This window comes from Centruroides sculpturatus, unplaced genomic scaffold (assembly GCF_000671375.1).
Source record: "Centruroides sculpturatus isolate CEXI.00-Female unplaced genomic scaffold, Cexi_2.0 scaffold257, whole genome shotgun sequence".
NCBI lineage: Eukaryota > Metazoa > Arthropoda > Arachnida > Scorpiones > Buthidae > Centruroides > Centruroides sculpturatus.
Window position 1 is genome coordinate 212209 of NW_019384389.1, and position 19254 is coordinate 231462.

General features: G+C 33.2%; 1 protein-coding gene across 5 annotated transcripts in view; it reads right to left on the reverse strand.

Moving 5' to 3' along the window:
• Window positions 1–5980: 5980 nt before the first annotated feature.
• The window catches only part of LOC111618181 (tripartite motif-containing protein 2-like), a 59193-nt gene continuing 45919 nt past the window's right edge, over window positions 5981–19254 (reverse strand). For 4 of the 5 annotated variants that reach the window (XM_023359650.1, XM_023359649.1, XM_023359646.1 and 1 more), the window contains exons 2-5: window positions 17161–17331; window positions 11407–13503; window positions 7176–7331; window positions 5981–6751 (exon numbers count right to left, since the gene is read on the reverse strand). In XM_023359650.1, the coding sequence (XP_023215418.1) occupies window positions 7179–7331; window positions 11407–13503; window positions 17161–17274 (2364 nt within the window). In that variant the 5' untranslated portion in view covers window positions 17275–17331 and the 3' untranslated portion in view covers window positions 5981–6751; window positions 7176–7178. Of the gene's footprint in view, window positions 6752–7175; window positions 7332–11406; window positions 13504–16780; window positions 17087–17160; window positions 17332–19254 lie in introns of those variants that run through there. The other variant, XM_023359651.1, reaches the window with a different exon arrangement.

Genomic DNA, 19254 nt, shown 5'->3' on the forward strand with positions numbered 1-19254 from the left:
CCGCGACCAACTAGTGCTCAATGTTCGTTCGATGAACATCCCTCACCATCTGGCCGCTCCAATTTTGGGCCTAGGCCGAATCCACGATGAAAATGGAAAAAATCCGCTTAGTATTTCTTATGTAATTATTATTAGTAACACAGATTGAGATCTCGTTAATCGTTCCCCTTTTATGTTGGCCGAACCCACTATAAGAGATATATACAATATAAAATTAATGTAATTGTATTAAGTATTTCTAGAGGAATTAAGTGTATCTCTACAGCTGAATACTCATTCTAAACAGTGGTCTTTACTGACGCAGTAAAGAGCGATGTTCCTCACTCTGAAGGATCAGTTTGTTCGGGTAAACCCACAGAATTTTAATTAATGGGTGGAGTAGATACATCGGATATATTGTTGGCAAGACCAAATCCATAATAAACATAGAGAAAAATCAGTTTTAGTACCCGAGAGAAGAGGAGGAACCAATCATCTACAGAGAAATTAGGAATTTTTTTTCTGTAAAATTTAAATTAAATTTTCAAAATTGTTCGAATGCTTTACGGAAATTTATATATCTCATATTTAATTATTATTTAATGGTGAATAATTGTTTCATTTCTTAAGATTTTTATTTGTTTTATTGTTTGAATCAACAAGTAATAATCCCAAGGGAAAAATTATCTGAAAATTAAATCGATATTAATTAATTTAATTAGAAATTCTTCATTTTTAAAAAAACTAAATGTTTCGAATATAAATTAATACAACGGCCACTTTAATTTATAAATATTTTATTTACTGTTTCCGCTATCTGGGCGATAAAATAGCCATTTCTTCATATCTATCAAGGATTCGGCCAATGAAAAATTCCCTGGATTCCCATTTGGCCGTTCATTTCTTATTACTTTCTATGGCTCGTAACCTTTTATAACTATTGGAGATTCTCTGAAAGTACTTGATTTGCTTGTACCTTTTAAGCCTTTTGGGAAAAAGCCTTGAGAGAAATACAATATACGATGGATTACGAACCGGCAGTATTTATTTGAAATGACAAACTGCTGGAAACCTGTAAACAACCGGCATGCAATTATAGCAGCTATTGCATGCCAGAACATCGCGACTGGCACCATCCAGTTTAAGCTTTACTTCTCAAGTTTATCCAGCATCCCACTAACGTTTACGATTGTCGTTCCCATAATATAATTTCCTGTTTATTACTAGGCATAAACGAATTTGATTAAAGAACAATTTAAAATTTATTAGTGCATTTTTCTTTATAGAATCCATTATATTCAATGTATCTTTAACTCTTCGTGCTTATGGTATTAAAGGGAACATTTTAAAAGCTCATTGATGGCGGATCCAGGAATTTCATTAAGGGGGAGCGCTCCATGTCAAGTATCAATATCCATTGTACAGGTAACCCCCGTATAACACGGCACTTCTATAGCACGGATTCACTCTAACACGGTTCGAGAATTGGTACCATCCCCCGTATAACACGGCACTTCTATAGCACGGATTCACTCTAACACGGTTCGAGAATTGGTACCATCCCCCGTATAACACGGTACTTTTATAGCACGGATTCACTCTAACACGGTTCGAGAATTGGTACCATCCCCCGTATAACACGGTACTTTTATAGCACGGATTCACTCTGACACGATTCGAGAAATGGATAAAACCCTCGTGCAACATGAAATGTAATAAATTTTTACATACTTAAGTAATAATAGTTCACGAAAATAATAATTTTCGTAAACTATTAATAATTAAGTATGTAAATTTTCTTTTCTCGCCTTCTGTGGATACACATGGTCCTTCTCGAAACTTGTTTCAGTGTTGCCAGATCTTGACGCTTCTGATTTTGGAGTTGCCAGATGTTTTCCCTTATTCCATACTTTCTTTATTCTTCATAAGTGCTTAGCACCATGTAAGGAAAATTATAAAGATCTTTTAACCAGAAGCAAGCAATCTAAAATTACATACTTTTTGTAAAAGGTAAAGCATGGATCTGAAGATAATGCAGAAAAATGCTCAGAGGATAAGGATAACTTGCCAAAAAGAAAACGCTCTCGGTTAATAGTGCTTTTAGTGATGACGAAGAAAACATTGTTTAATTTATATTAATATGTATCACTTAAGATAAATTTCTTTATTAAAATTTTCTTAATTATGAGAATATAATAGCATGTTTTTTAATTTTTGGAACCTAACCCTCCTTTTCGTATTAGTTCTTTGTTTCGTATAACACGGATTCGCATAACACGGCAATTTTTTGTAACGTAACTACCGTGTTATACGGAGGTTACCTGTACTGTGATTCTACTATGGAAAACTCTCTACTACTTTTAATTTTATGATTTTAGGGAATGTGCACGCTCCCTCCGTACCCACTGGGTTTTGCCGATTAGGGTTTTGACCAGGCTTCATATTCACGCAAGGAAATGCACCCATAAATGGACGAATGTTGCTTCAGGAAGGCACGTTATCCACAATCTTTAATGTTTTCTTCAACGCTCGATTCATATCCGATTCTTTACACATTTTCTGAACAAAATTGTTTGATCACAACACAATCCATACATTATACAGGCAATTCAGAATCTACACCTACGCCATTATACCCATTCTACAAAGGATGCAAGACCCACAAGTGGCCAAGCTGTCTTCGTACCCTGAACACTGGGAGTTCTGTTGTGGGTTCGCCCACAAGTGGCCAAGCTGTCTTCGTACCCTGAACACTGGGAGTTCTGTTGTGGGTTCGCGCCTCGCTCGGACGGGTTGGCCATGTGAAGTTTTCCGGATTTTCTCCACGTCTGTAACGCCTAAATAGGGGCCAGTTTTCCTTAAAAAGATCTCCCGAAGGGGCAAGTCGCCCAACTGTTGCGTTGCCATAACTTAACCAACAACAATAGATGCAATGGTATAGAATGGATCCAAGTTTATAATCGATTAATATAATGATAGTATGAATAATAAGTAACCCGAATTTCGTTTCATCACATTGGGAATTTAATTAATATATAATACAGGCCCGACATAAAAGTTTTTATTGTCCTGAAAAAAAAATTGTGTATGTTATGTATCCGAATTCAAATAAAATACGACTCAATTTTTTCGATATCCATAGCTTTAGTATTATTAATAATACTGTTTCATAAGCATCAATACTATTACATTCATACATCGCAAATATATTCAACAAACATGGCGACAATTTCAACATATGAAATATTCGAATGTCTAACAAAATAAACTAAACTAATAAAATGTATATACTGTACACAATTAGCCATTTTATGCTCTTATATATATATTTTTATATATATATATATTATAATTATCATACATACTTATATATTAAACTCATTTACATCTAATATACGTAATTTAGAGCATTTTACAGGCTCTATTTGATGTGAAATCATACTTAAATATATACAGAAATCTTCGGAAAGCCAATTGAATTTTCGGAGACAAACATACTTCATATTCACACAAGAAAAAGCACCCATAAATGGATGAATTTTGTTTCATGGGAAGCACATTATCCACATTCTTTAATGTTTTCTTCAATGCACGATTCATATCTCATTCTTTATACATACATTTTCTGAAGAAAATTCTTTGATCACAACATAATAGTGCATACATTATATAGGACGATTCAAAATTTCCATACAAAACACCCACTTTGCACTTTCGATGGGTGCATCACAGGTGCCACGTTAACATGCATTTGCCACGAATGTGATGAATGCATTCAGTTAAAACTGCACCACACAGATCATATTGACTTATTACAGTGAAACACTTCCTACATATGGAGACTTTAATATGAAATGATTCAAGAATTAAATGATTTAACATAGGATTTTAACATATTAAAGCCATAATCGTTTAAAATTTCTCTAACATAATCCATATTCTTAAAAATTTGTGCGTTTACCTTTAATAATACTGGAACTTTAAACATTGCCGCAAATCAAACCATTTTTTTACTAACAAATTTAATCATTAAAGATGGTTTTTTCTCAATTATAAAACATTATTTTAAATTGTATTCGTTGGTGCAAGAATTATATAAAAATCTATAAACCTGTTTAATCCATATTAAATCCAAATTCTTTGATTATATTCAGTTTTTCTAGTTTAAATTCTTATCTTTAATCACTTGGTATTAAGATTATATTCAAAATAAATAGGTAATCCTTCAGTAATCCTCCATTATCTAAGCAAGATTAGGATACACGTTTCTAGAATATTAATTAGCATTTTTAATAGGAATTAGTTGAACAAATCGTTAGAAATACACAGAATTAGGTGAATTCCTAACGACGTATAAGAATAAAGCAAGCGAGCGACAAAATGACGACAACGACACGCTGAACAAATCATCTTCTTCGATCGTAAAGGTCAAAACAGATGATTGGTTAAAAGCTCGTTGTCGTTTTCATTTATCCGAACGTGTTATTGGCTTTATTCTAACCAATTGTCGTTAAGAAATCGACATTTAAATCAATTCTCATCTGAAGACGTTCGTCATTTATATCTTGCATGTACTACAGAGGACTACCTATGTTTCTGAAAATTTGTTTTTACTCCATTATTTCTTCTTTCCAATTTCCAAAATCATTATTGTATTTAATAAATGTATATCCTATACAATATACATAAAAATTTCGCCGGATTCGAATTTTAAATCAGAAATTAATTATATTGAATAAGATATTTCATTGAGTTTGGTTGTAACATTAAAAAAAATAAAGACGTGAAATTTTTAAACTTACTACAACCAAAAATAAATATATTATTCCAATTATTACTTTCAACAATAACATATTAATGGGTATTTTAAAAAAAATCAGTAATTCGTTCAGAAATTATGCTACATATAAAGGGTGGCTCAAAAGTCAGTTAACCAAACTCGATAAAACTTCGCACAACTCGGTCAACTGATTTTAGGACCTCACTATATCCTTTATAGTCTAGAGATTTACATTAATAAGCATCATTATTCTTATAAAAGGAATTCAATCTTCGTGAGAGCGCTTCTGGTTCAGTATAATGCAAACTAAATAATATATAAATATATATATATATTTTTATATATATATATATTATAATTATCATACATACTTATATATTAAACTCATTTACATCTAATATACGTAATTTAGAGCATTTTACAGGCTCTATTTGATGTGAAATCATACTTAAATATATACAGAAATCTTCGGAAAGCCAATTGAATTTTCGGAGACAAACATACTTCATATTCACACAAGAAAAAGCACCCATAAATGGATGAATTTTGTTTCATGGGAAGCACATTATCCACATTCTTTAATGTTTTCTTCAATGCACGATTCATATCTCATTCTTTATACATACATTTTCTGAAGAAAATTCTTTGATCACAACATAATAGTGCATACATTATATAGGACGATTCAAAATTTCCATACAAAACACCCACTTTGCACTTTCGATGGGTGCATCACAGGTGCCACGTTAACATGCATTTGCCACGAATGTGATGAATGCATTCAGTTAAAACTGCACCACACAGATCATATTGACTTATTACAGTGAAACACTTCCTACATATGGAGACTTTAATATGAAATGATTCAAGAATTAAATGATTTAACATAGGATTTTAACATATTAAAGCCATAATCGTTTAAAATTTCTCTAACATAATCCATATTCTTAAAAATTTGTGCGTTTACCTTTAATAATACTGGAACTTTAAACATTGCCGCAAATCAAACCATTTTTTTACTAACAAATTTAATCATTAAAGATGTTTTTTTCTCAATTATAAAACATTATTTTAAATTGTATTCGTTGGTGCAAGAATTATATAAAAATCTATAAACCTGTTTNTGTGTGTGTGGGGGGGCACCTGCCAAACGTGCATGCAAAAACGGCGTAAAAAAGCATTGCATCCTTATGATTTTCGTAACACGAGCCTATTTCTTGTAACACAATCAGTTTCCCTTAACACGAGTGGATACGAAAGAACCCATTGTTTCAAGGAAAACTGGAGGAACGACCATAATTTTGAAATTATTTCAAGTCTACGAGTTTGTATTCTCTCGTGTGCAGTAATTTGAGTTAATGGCAGGGCCGAGTAGTGTTTTTTTTTTTTTCTTTTAAAAACGCACACCAAGCTATTAATGTAGAGGGGTATACAGATAATTTCACAATTAGGTTTACACTCTTAAGATTCTACAAATGGCGCTGAAGTTAAGCCAGCGTACTGATAAAATTCTTATTTAATGGCTTATATATATTATAAGAAATCCTGAATGAATTGAAAAAAATAATATATTTTTGTTTTTTGTTTTTCCCTTCCTTCTTCGGATAAAAGAACATCACAAAATAAAACATTTCGATAGACTTTCTAAGAAAGATACCTGTAATCAATATTGGAAACTTGATAAAAACATGATCTTCAACCAAATGATTGTAGTAAAGTTCCATTTAAAAAGGCTGCTCCTATAAAAGACATTATTTTTCATTTTTTTTATCGGATAAACGTCATAAATTAAATTGAGAAAATATCCAGTCGTATGTAATTTTATTATTATTATTATTATTGAAGCACCATTACGCGAATTTTAAAGATGTCAACATGGCACTTGAGCTTTTAAGCAGTAGCTGAAGACGGGAATGCTTTTTTAGGCGTGTTGCGATGTGGACTATTTGTAATCTGGCATGTCCATCCTATTGTCGGCTTTCCGAAGTCTAACTGTAAGAATGAAATCATTACTAAATGAATACCTAACGAATCTTTATGTTGACCCTCGATATAACGTATTGCAAGAGCGATAACGTTGTATCCGAAAGTGGAATTGAACTGAGAAGAATGGAATAAACATTATGGGTATATTCCCTCTATTTGCTGCGTTGCATCTCACAGGTTGTTCTGTCTCCCGGTAAAACTTTCTCAACCGATTAGCCAAATTATTTAGCCAAATTATTAGCCAAAATATACTTGAAGTATATTTTATACTTCAAGTAACGTCACTCGATTTTGTACCAATCGAAGGTCCACTCTATTCCAGTAACGCCTTGAAACGAACGGATTGAATCTGTTGTTTCCGTTATATCGAGATTCGTTAAATCGAAGGCCAACAACATTATAGTATTGTTAATAGAAGTACATAACTTACATGTCACTGTAAATATTTATAAACTTTAAAGCAATGATTTCCTGAATCTGCAACTACAACATATCCATCGGCAGTCAAAGCCAATCCTTGAGGTCCGTAAAGAGGATCGGCATTACTGTTGACAAAAGAAAGAAACGAACCATTGCTATCAAACACCTGAAAAGAAATTGAATTCATTATTATTCAAATCAAATAAAAACTTCGAATTTTACGTAAAAAATAAGTGTTAAATTGCCGTAATAATGAGATATAAGCAGATACTGCAAGCGTAAAAATTAAACAATTCAAGTAATGAAAAAAAAATAATAATTAAATTGTAACACATCAGTAACACCGAATAATAAAATGCTGGAGAGTATCAAGTGCAACATCAGTACGCAACTTATGATTCTAAGTTACTAAATTCTGTATGGACCATTCCGTAAAAACAACTAGAAAATTTCTTGAAATATACTTCAACCTGTCGTTGGCACGTTTTACCTTCTTAGGGCCTAGAAAATTTTGAATTAGAGGGCCTCACGATGAGCTAAATCTCAGAACCATTTGAGAAATATGTAAAAAAAAAAAATGATATATAAATAGAATTTTATGGAAACATAATTGTTGGAAATGGTTACATGTTATCAAAGCCCAGATACAGGATGTCATCAGAGCCCCCAATTTGGTCGAGTGCCAGACACAGGGAGCCCCAAAACTTATAAAAGATCATTTACAAATATGACACCTCTTGGCATACAATATGCACATTTTCAATAGAAAAGTGGCACTATTAGTTGAAGATGTCCTCATGTGCCAATGATTTTATTTTATAAATTCTGCAATAATTGTACTTTTTACAGATTTTTAAATACCAAAAGATGGCAAGGGTACTGCCATTGAAAACCCATTATAAATACCACCATTCTGTTCATTTACTCAACTGATATGTCTTATTTTTATCCCTTGATTGACAGGGTTCCATCTTAATTTTCTCAAACCCCGAGTACTACAACACAATATTTAAAAAATAAACTTTGATAAGTCAGATAATTTTATTCAATTAATGAGCAGAGAAATCCAAAACCATATTATTCCTTACTGAATTTCATAAGCATGCCTTATACACAGAAAAAGATCACAAAAGTCACTCTAAATGTGAAGGAGTTGAAGTAATTAGATAATTTAAAGAAATAACAACATACAGAATATAATTTATTATAATTAAATATAGTAAATTATATTCTTATAACGTAATAAACCATAAAATATTGTATCAATGAGAAAAACCAAATGAAAACGAAAGTTATAGAATTTATTTTTAATATAAAAAAATGACGAATGGAATTTTTTTTATGGGATTTCCCCACGGATTAAATTTCCTCGAATTACTTAATACTTTAATTTTAATCATTTTTATCTTGCTATTTTAAGTATATAATGTGATTAATGTCCGCGTGTCGTGTATGTCAAACGATTATATTCATATTAACTGAATTATGAATTAACCTACTTTCGGCTACGAGTATTGAATACGGTTATAAAACTAATTGCAAAGTGGCACGGAATAATGTCTAAATCACTTTTAATAAGCTGAAAATTATATAAATTTTATCAGTTAATTTGTTTGTTTGTTTGAGAAATACGCATTGATCAATTATAAGGTTACAAATCAATATCAAATTTGCATATTATTGATTTATTCCTCGTAAAAACAAAATATGTTATACTGTTTGTACGTCGTAATGGTTTGAACGTTTAAATTAAACAATTAGTATACGTCACAGAAGGAAGGATTGGATCAGAATCGTTAGAACATGGCAGCTAACACGTGGACAATCTGCCAAGGGAGGGAGAGATGTACTGTACTTTCCAAAGAAAACTGGTCCCTATTTAGGTGTCAGAAACGTGAAAAAACCCCGCAAAACTCCCCTATTAGTTAGGCGTGAATACCAATTTTCAATACCCACTAAGCTCAGAAGGAAGATACCCTCATATCCCGTTTTACTTGACGGTCGGATGGGTGAAAAATCCCAGAAATTTTCGGGGGTGGTCCTTCCCGGATACGCCAGACTATATCCCTCAACGCCGGGCACTTCCCTCGCTGTGGGCCTGGCCGAACACATGGGTTTAATACATAAAAAAAAACCCCTTCTTATTGCACACAGGGCGGATAAGTAAAAAAACAAGCACCCGTTTTACGGCCGCAATTTTTAAATCCTTCAGATATAAATTTTATATGAATTCTCATTCAGAATTGTAATTTTTAAGCATTTCTATCTCAAAAAATTATTATTATTTTCCCTTCCTCTTACCTTCTGAAAATATTAGAGAGAGGTGGATCTGGAAAATACATTAAATTCGATCGATTTTCATTAAAAAAAAAAGCTTTAATATATTCATATGCAAGAAATTCTCTACTACTTTTAATTTTATGATTTTAGGGAATGTGCACGCTCCCTCCGTACCCACTGGGTTTTGCCGATTAGGGTTTTGACCAGGCTTCATATTCACGCAAGGAAATGCACCCATAAATGGACGAATGTTGCTTCAGGAAGGCACGTTATCCACAATNAAAAAATTATTATTATTTTCCCTTCCTCTTACCTTCTGAAAATATTATAGAGAGGTGGATCTGGAAAATACATTAAATTCGATCGATTTTCATTAAAAAAAAAAGCTTTAATATATTCATATGCAAGAAATATGAAGAAGAATTTTTGACAAAGAACACATTGTTTATTCGTTCTTCCATTTACATAAATATTTTATAATGTAGGAGTTTTTACAATGTGTAATATAAATCTTGATACAGGTTAACGCTGATAGAAGGCACGCGAAAGCAATGTAGTACAGTACATAAAAAGATGTGAAAAAGTTCTTCGTGGATATTACTATAAATTGTTTTTCTCCATTCCCAAAAGGTGGAAGAGTAGATAAAACCACCGAACCCTGGTAGTTGGCGCCTGGCCAACGGCTGGCACGTGGAGTTTTCGGGGATTTCTTCACGTTAGTAATACCTAAATAGGGATCATTTCCATAAAAGATCTCCCGGGAGGCATTCCCCCTTGGCAGATCGCCAACGTGTCACGTTGCCGTAAACAACCAAACATCCGAACAATGTTTGGGTTCTGTCTCATATATAAATTTAATGATTAAATATGCATAAGTAAATTGCAATTATCTAAACTAATGGTGGACAATTTGGCCCAATCAAAAAAATGGGTTTGAGGGGCGGATGGCCAAGAGGTTAAGGTGACAGCGTACCGCCTTGGCGGAACCGGGATCGAAAACCCCAAGAATTTTTTGGGGGTGGTCCGTCCAGATATGTCCGGCCCCGTTCCTCATACCTAACTCCTATTGTGGGCCTGGACGAACCCATTATGTGCTTGCTAAAAAAAAAAAAGGCCTCTCTTACTGCTAATAGGGAGGAAGGAGTTACACAAAAACTAGATTTAACAAATTTAAAGAAATAAATTTTATAAAATAAAATCTTAGATCAGTTTTCAAGCAATTTATATTATTTTTCTCTTCATAAAACTATATATTTTTTTAAAGATTGATGAAGATATTCGTGTCCTCCATTACAAAACAAATGAAATAAAAGCTAAACAAACTCAGTTATACGGATATTGTCATATCAATATGACCTTAATCATTTCCAGTGGAATATAATTAAAGGAAGTTAACAATAATTCACTGACCCTTTTAATTTAAAGTTTAAAAAATCATTTCATCTGTTACGAAGTGTATACAGAACATGAGAGAAGGACGAGACGGAGCTTCACACTAAGAAAATGTACGAAGAAAATCAAAAAAAAAATTATTTTCATGTCTTAAAAAACTAATTTATATCACTTGTATCGTGTTATTTTACCTTAAAAAAGCTAAATTTTGGGGGTGTTCTCTCGTGTCCACGATCAAGTCAAAGTTCTGATAATTCCCGTGTATCTGGGCTTAAATTATGTATTATGTACGTGTTTATATATAAAAATAATTCCCTATATTTTGTGTATACTTGTTAATGCTGGAAATGGTAGTTGCAAAGGAAGATTTCATAAACATGAAGATTAAAAATTATTTAAATGTAAAAATGCATTGGTGTAATGTAAATATGAGCCACAGTAAAGATCTAGAAGAACCACTTGCAGCTTGGCCATCGTGGTTATATACAATTAAAAGTGAGTTTAAATACTGTATAAACTTTTATTAATTATATAAATATATAAAATACAAAATAAAGTTTAATACTTACTTGTATTCTGCTGTTACCCCAATCGGCAACAATAATGTTATCTTGGCTATCAACTGCAACTCCGGTTGGAGCGTTGAACTGACCATTACCTTCACCATTGGAACCGAAGGAAGTGACGAAAGCACCTTCGCAGTCGAATATTTTAATACAGTGGTTATGGAAGTCCGAAACGACTATCTGATTTTTGCTATTGACAGCAACGTAATGCGGGCCCGCAAATTTACCATATCCGCTTCCTCTGGAACCAAATTTATATAGCAATTTTCCGTTCTCTTGGAAGATAAACACGCAACTTCCTTTGTTATCGACAACGATGACGTGTCCATTTTTGTCTACAGTAACACCTTTTGGGCCAAGGAGTTTACCAACGCCCATTCTGTGAACGAATTTTCCACTGGGTTCGAATATACTCACGCACTTATTTTCGTAATCGGCCACCACGTAATTACCATTTGGCATGACACCAACCCCCGTCGGTCTTTGCATCTGACCTGCGCTTCTTCCTCGAATTCCAAATCTTAATTTGCATTCCCCCGCCGCCGTGAACACCTGAACGCACTGGTTATTGCTATCCGCGATGACGATCTTTCCCGTTGATGTACAGCATGCCCCTTGTGGATTGGTAAATTCTCCTTTGCCCCTTCCTTTTATACCGACTCTCATAACTAAATCGTCTTCAATGTGGTTACTTCTTCGTTGAGAGCCACTGGAACGGTAACTCGGAGGTCGTTTAGTGGCTCTCTGTCTGACTCCTGTAGTTCTGGGAATCTTCGAACTTACAGGACGATCGCTGGAAGAGCTTTCTTCTTCGGCGTATGCTTTAATGCAGAAAGGACTACCCTTAATATGTTGATTGAAAAGTTTTATGATTAACGTGTAGGTTCCTTCTTTGGGTACAATGTATATGAGATCATAACTGCCGTTCTTCTGGTCGACAATATCGGGTCTGAATGATAAAGACAGTTGTTGGCATATAATTTCAGCATCAAAAGTTGCCCCGCCGGCTTTCACGATTTCTCCTCTTCTATCTTTAGTCGTTATGTTAACTAAAGTCTGTTTACCCACGTAACACTGTTTGAGACCTTCACCAAAAGCTGTGGTTTCGAAAGCGACCGCGCTTGTCGTTAAAATGGCGCCGAAATTCTGCATAGATTTGGTCACGGACGATAAATTTTCATCGCTAAAGACGAGATAGTCGTTCTCTTCTGGCATTTTTTGTACAGTCATGTCTGCCAGATCGCCTAACTTTTCGGACATCTGTTTATTGACCAACAAGATCTCTGTATCGGTGCCATGATTGAGTGCATTTTCTGTAAAGTCGCAACTTGTACCCAAATCGGAAAGGCAGAGTTCTAGAAGATGCTTCTGCTGTTCCAGTATCCTCTGCTTTATTCTGTGAACCTCTTCGAGGTCCTCCAATAGGAGATTTTTACGAAGCTGGAGGCATTCTGTGAGCTCGTCGAAGGAACTCGTGATTTGGCCAATTGCATCCTCGTATTTTTCCGAAAGTACGTTGGACATATTGCTAACCGAATCTATTGCTTCGTTTAGTGCTGGAACTTGAGAATATGCTTTCTCTAAGAGATCCTTCAAAGAGGATTTCTGATCTTCTACGGCATCTCTGAGTCTGGTAGTCACGTGTCCTCCGTGCTCTATATCTGTACAAGTCACACAAATAGCAGTTTCGCAATCTCTGCAGTAAAATCTCAACGTTTGATTAATGTGCTTGGGGCACATCAGAGACGGATGATCTCTCGTTCTTTCTTGTTCTTCTAGAAGAGCTAATTCATTCAAACTTATAACCTTATGAGAATTTGAATTTTCTTTGTGTAACTGGCTGCACGTTTCACAGTAATATAGATCACAGTCAGTGCATTTAGAGGCTGCTAAAGTTCGGCACTCGCAATCGTGACAGGCAAATGGTTGCTCCAGGACATCCATGAGGTTGGCAATGAAGTAATTATTCTGTAATCCAGATACACCTTGCTCGGGAAGGATAGATTGCTGCCTGCATACAGGGCAGGTGAGAGTTAGGCTTTCTGGTGGAGTGTATTGAATCAAACAGCGTTCACAGAACGTATGCAAACACGGTAACACCTGCAAAAATTAATTTTTTAAATTTTAAATTCAATTCTAAACAAGATTTTTGTACATTTTAATATATATATATAAGCAATAATGTTGAATGCAATCACGTTGGGTATATTATCAGTAGCGTAATCAGAGAAGGACCTAAGGGATCTCAATTTTAAAAATAAATTAACAAAATAATCATAGTAGTACAGGAAAGACAGTTATGTACTGTACAGTACATATAACATCTCTTTCATTCATAACACTAGTGGCAACATCCACATTGGCACGTAGGTTTGCACGTTCTAACTCATGCCCCCCTAATAAATCGATTACACTACCGATTATTATACTAAAGTGCTCTATTATCCCAAATAGTTTACTATATAAAATACATTATTTGTACGTGTGTAATACGATACTTAAAAGAGAAATCAAGTTTGACCAAGTTTCCAGTTCACTAGTGCGTATCACACAGTGGATTTATAGATACTAATTTTCTATATTGTTTAACGAACAATTGAAGTACATTAAAAAAAACAAGAAAACAATTTAACCATGCAAACGGGGGAAGAAATTACAGATCTTTCACGAAATTCTATTAATATAAAAGCCCTAATTTTTAACTTGATGGACTATTATTGTGCGTGCCACATTGTGGGGGGGTATTTGATGGGGTGTGGCAGTATTCACTACGTAATCGAGTTTGTATTGTAGACGTAAAATGTATAAATAATATTGCTACATCATCACAAAATGAACAAACAAAAATATAAAATTACGACGTAAAGAATTACTTAGCAAATTTCGATTTTCTGTAAGAATAAATTATCATTAAATATGCCATTAAATTCTGTCCCCGGCCCTTAGCTTTTCATATCCGGTCTCGATTTCCATCTATCTAACTCGGTTAACTGATTTTTGGCCCACCCTGTACTTAATTGGGTGTAGATTTTTGCATTTTATTTTAAAAAATTTTGGAAAAAAAAAATTGAAAATATTTTTAAAAAAAAAAGGGTCAGGTGTTTCCGGTTCCTAAAATATAAAACTTTTTCTTTTTTAAATTCATAAGTTTTTATTGTCTTTACAGTTAGTAAACACAGGACAAAGACGTCGTAACACTTTGCACTTACAATAGCATTGTTTTATGAGATTTCAAAATATTTTAAAGCGGATATAAGGAAGTAAACGTCACTTTAAAAAAATTGGTAAAGCACGAGGGGAGTACTTTTAGGGGGGGTTTAGCTCTCATTTATAATCATGAATATGGTCAGAAAGGAAACTTATATTCACCACCGACTGTGACGACAGGAAATATAACTCGAACGAATGCAAAACTAGTCATTTCTTATAATAAAATACAATAAAACCTGTCCAAAACGGAATCTGAATAGAGTAAACCTATCCCAACAGAACCTGCTTAGAGTGAAAATATTCTTCGGAACGGAGCGATTTTCCATGTTAGAAAGTATTACATGTTCAAAACAGAAAAGAAGAATATAATTCGGTACAGAGAGATTCCGGTTTACACAGGTTTTACTGTATACATTCCTGTATAATCCTATAAACTGCACACCTTAAGTATAGTCTATATGCTTATATACAGACGTTAACAAACAAATAAAATACTGGATCAGGGAGGTTGAGGATGCCCTTATGAAAAATAAGCCACCTTTGCAAATTTTTTTGAACAAATGAAACGAATAGAAGTTTTTTTTTTTTTAATTAATAAAGAAAGATTTTAAAATGACATTCATTTTATAGGGGGTAGGAATCACTGCGGACCCGTGTTTTCGGCGGGTCAGAAGAAAACTCTCCGTCTCACCCTTCTTTACGGACCTGATCCTTATAAATATAACTAAAATACCTACTTAAACAAATATAATAGAAACACGTCGCATCTTAATGGAGACACGTTTGGTCGATTATTCGACTTACTGATGCAATTAATCCCATACACAAAAAGGAAACACGTTTATCTAAATTACGTTTTCACTTTCTGGTATCCAGTTCGGAATTTTATAAGAATATTACCAAAACTTTTCATCCATTCAGTGTATATTTTTTTTTAAAAAAAATTTCCCTCCTCCTCCTGGAATTGCATGAACAAAACGAAGGATGCCACACACACACACACATGGATGCCAAAAAGAAAGAGAAGGGGGGGGGGGGGAATTTACAGTCCGAATGACCCGGAAGTGAATACCAAAAACCTTGACATATCACACAGTGCAAAACCTGAAATGACTAGGCGATAATCAACAACAGTGAATAGCCATATGAGGTTATCAACCCGTCATTGGGTACCGTATTGTTTGATCCTTTTTTTTTATATATATATTATTATTATTCTAGTTGCTTGACCTTTGTTCTGTTACCTTTAACAATCTTCACGATAATCACGAAAATATCAGTTGATGAGAAATGTCATTTCATACGTACAATATAAACATGTTTTGACCCATTTGGAGAATGTAAAAACGCAAATAAAACGTTAAAATTGCAAGGGACGAAGCTATAAAAATGTATTTTAACTAGAAATTTTATAACAGAAAAGGCACAGATTAGTTCGTACAATTAACAGAAAGCTAATAGAAGTCTGTTGAATTACGAAATTCTTCACCAAAATCGCAGACATTTATGGAAAATTAATTTTTTCGNGGACTACCTATGTTTCTGAAAATTTGTTTTTACTCCATTATTTCTTCTTTCCAATTTCCAAAATCATTATTGTATTTAATAAATGTATATCCTATACAATATACATAAAAATTTCGCCGGATTCGAATTTTAAATCAGAAATTAATTATATTGAATAAGATATTTCATTGAGTTTGGTTGTAACATTAAAAAAAATAAAGACGTGAAATTTTTAAACTTACTACAACCAAAAATAAATATATTATTCCAATTATTACTTTCAACAATAACATATTAATGGGTATTTTAAAAAAAATCAGTAATTCGTTCAGAAATTATGCTACATATAAAGGGTGGCTCAAAAGTCAGTTAACCAAACTCGATAAAACTTCGCACAACTCGGTCAACTGACTTTAGGACCTCACTATATCCTTTATAGTCTAGAGATTTACATTAATAAGCATCATTATTCTTATAAAAGGAATTCAATCTTCGTGAGAGCGCTTCTGGTTCAGTATAATGCAAACTAAATAATATATAAATATATATATATAAGAAAGCATATTAAAAATAAAATAAAATTTCACTCTTAAATATAAAAATCAATCAGTAAAATGCCTGGTATTATAGAGTTTTAATACCAGGCAACAAATTTACTTACAAATCAGAGGAAAAAACACAATTAAGGGCATAGATACTTTTATCCCCAGCAGCATAAAGGATAGTCGATAGAACTTAATATATAAATAATTTTACAGTATCATCCCCTCCTACACTTCACGAACTTTTAATCTATCAGCCGGCACGGTCTCAAGGCTAAGAAAATAATGACGTCAACCGAAATCGAACGAACACAGGCCCGACACCAGATGTCGCAAGAAGTAATCTAATGAAGGCAGCAATCCGTGACCGTTCCACAGTGAATTAAGCTTAACAACGACACCTCGGGGTAATGACTTTAACTTTACAAAACGTATAAAATAATATCTTAAACTCCGTCTAAACGATTTTAAAACTAAAATTATAATACGATTTTCTTACCTTGGGTTCAGTATATCGTTCCAGGCATATTCCGCATTTTAGAAATTGAGCGTCGAGCTGTCTGGTAACTGGTGATGCATGCCTGTTGGATGTGATGCGATTCTCCACAGACATGTCCACCGGCAGGATATGCCGCAGTTTACCTCCCTGGCTAGCGAAACGATCCTGATACTGTAATAACGGAAAAACAAACGGGTCAATACACCATTATGTACTGTATATACAGTAGACCCCCGCTTTAATACCGATCTCCATTACAAAACACCCAGTTTTCTTTTATAAGTACCATATTTTTATATACTCCATACTCATTTATATAGATTAGTATGCTGTACAATACAAACGTATCAATTTGTAACGTTAAACTTATTGAGGATCTCTTTACAACTCCCAGTTTTACGAATAAGTACCATTTCTTGAATGCCATACAGTAATTTATACAGGTAATTGTTATAGGAACGTATTATTAATTTGTAACGTTAAACTTAAGGGGAATAGTAGGCTCGTTTTACGACGGATCGCTTCATAACACGTTTTACGAATGATAAAAATTTTTGTAAATTTTTTAAACCCATTTCTGTATACAATATTATACAGTAATATCTATAGAGAGTAGTAGGCTATAGTTAAAACTGTCCTGGAACAAAATATAATATCAATTTATAACATTAAACTTATGGGAAGTAAGTAGCTCGCTTTACGACCGATCACCAGTTTTACGAATTATAAAGCCTTTATATTATAAGTACCACATATATAATGTCAAGTATTATACAGTAATCTCTATACAGAGTAGTATACTGTTCTAGAAATATAATATCAATTTATAACCTTACTTATGCTAAGTATGGCTCGCTTTACGACGAGTCTTTTAATGATAGTCTACTTATTTTTCCAATAAGATCATAAAAGAACGGAAAGTCTACTGTATAAATCTTAATTTAAAATTATAAATGATTTAATTAAATCTTAAAATCTCCACCAAACATAATTAAAATTAGATGATAAATGTAATCAATTAACTACAGATGTTTGCCTGTTTAAATTGAAACTTGTGCCATTGTATGTGGGTGGTAAATTGGAAAAATGTATGAGGTATTTTCTGAATAATTTGACGAGTTTTATTTATATAAATTCCAATGAATTGAGTTTTAAAATAGGAAATAAATAAAAGATGAAGCGATGAATCTCATACGATGACCTAATTTAATGGCAATTCGACCATAAAATAATGTTAAATAATAGAGGATAAAGTATACAGGAATGCAAGTCATAAAATAAATAAATAAATAAATAAATAATCTGTATATATATAAAATAAAAATAAATTTCATCATATTTTTATAATACAGTAAAATCTGTGTAAACCGGAACCGCGAGGTATCGAAATTTTTTTTCCTGTTTAGGCAGGTTTCGAACAGGTATTTTTTTTCTTAACATAGAAAATGGCTCAGTTCCGAAGCATTTGTCCGTTTTGAACAGGTTTTTAGCATACAAAATCGCACGATACCAAATATTTTTTTCCCTGTTTAGGCAGGTTTCCGTTTTGGACAGGTTTTACTGTATTAGTTCTTAAATTAACATTGTAAAAATGGCACGAAACTTTTTTTATTATACAGCAGTATAAATCCTCAGTTTTGTCCTCATATTCTAAGCAAAAAATCCTCAGTTTTGTCCTCATATTCTAAGAAAAAATCCTCAGTTTTGTCCTCGTATTCTAAGCACAAATCCTCAGTTTTTTCCTCGTATTCTAAGCAAACATCCTCAGTTTTGTCCTTATATTCTAAGCAAAAAATCCTCAGTTTTGTCCTCATATTCTAAGCACTAATCCTCAGTTTTGTCCTCATATTCTATACAAAAATCCTCAGTTTTTCCTCATATTCTAAGCAAAAATCCTCAGGTTTGTCCTCATGTTCTAAGCAAAAATCCTCAGTTTTGTCCTCATGTTCTAAGCAAAAATCTTCAGTTTTGTCCTCATGTTCTAAGCAAAAATCCTCAGTTTTGTCCTCGTATTCTAAGCACAAATCCTCAAATACAAACTACAGTTAACTACAGTTAACTACAGTATTTTCAATTAGTCAACTGAAATTCTGT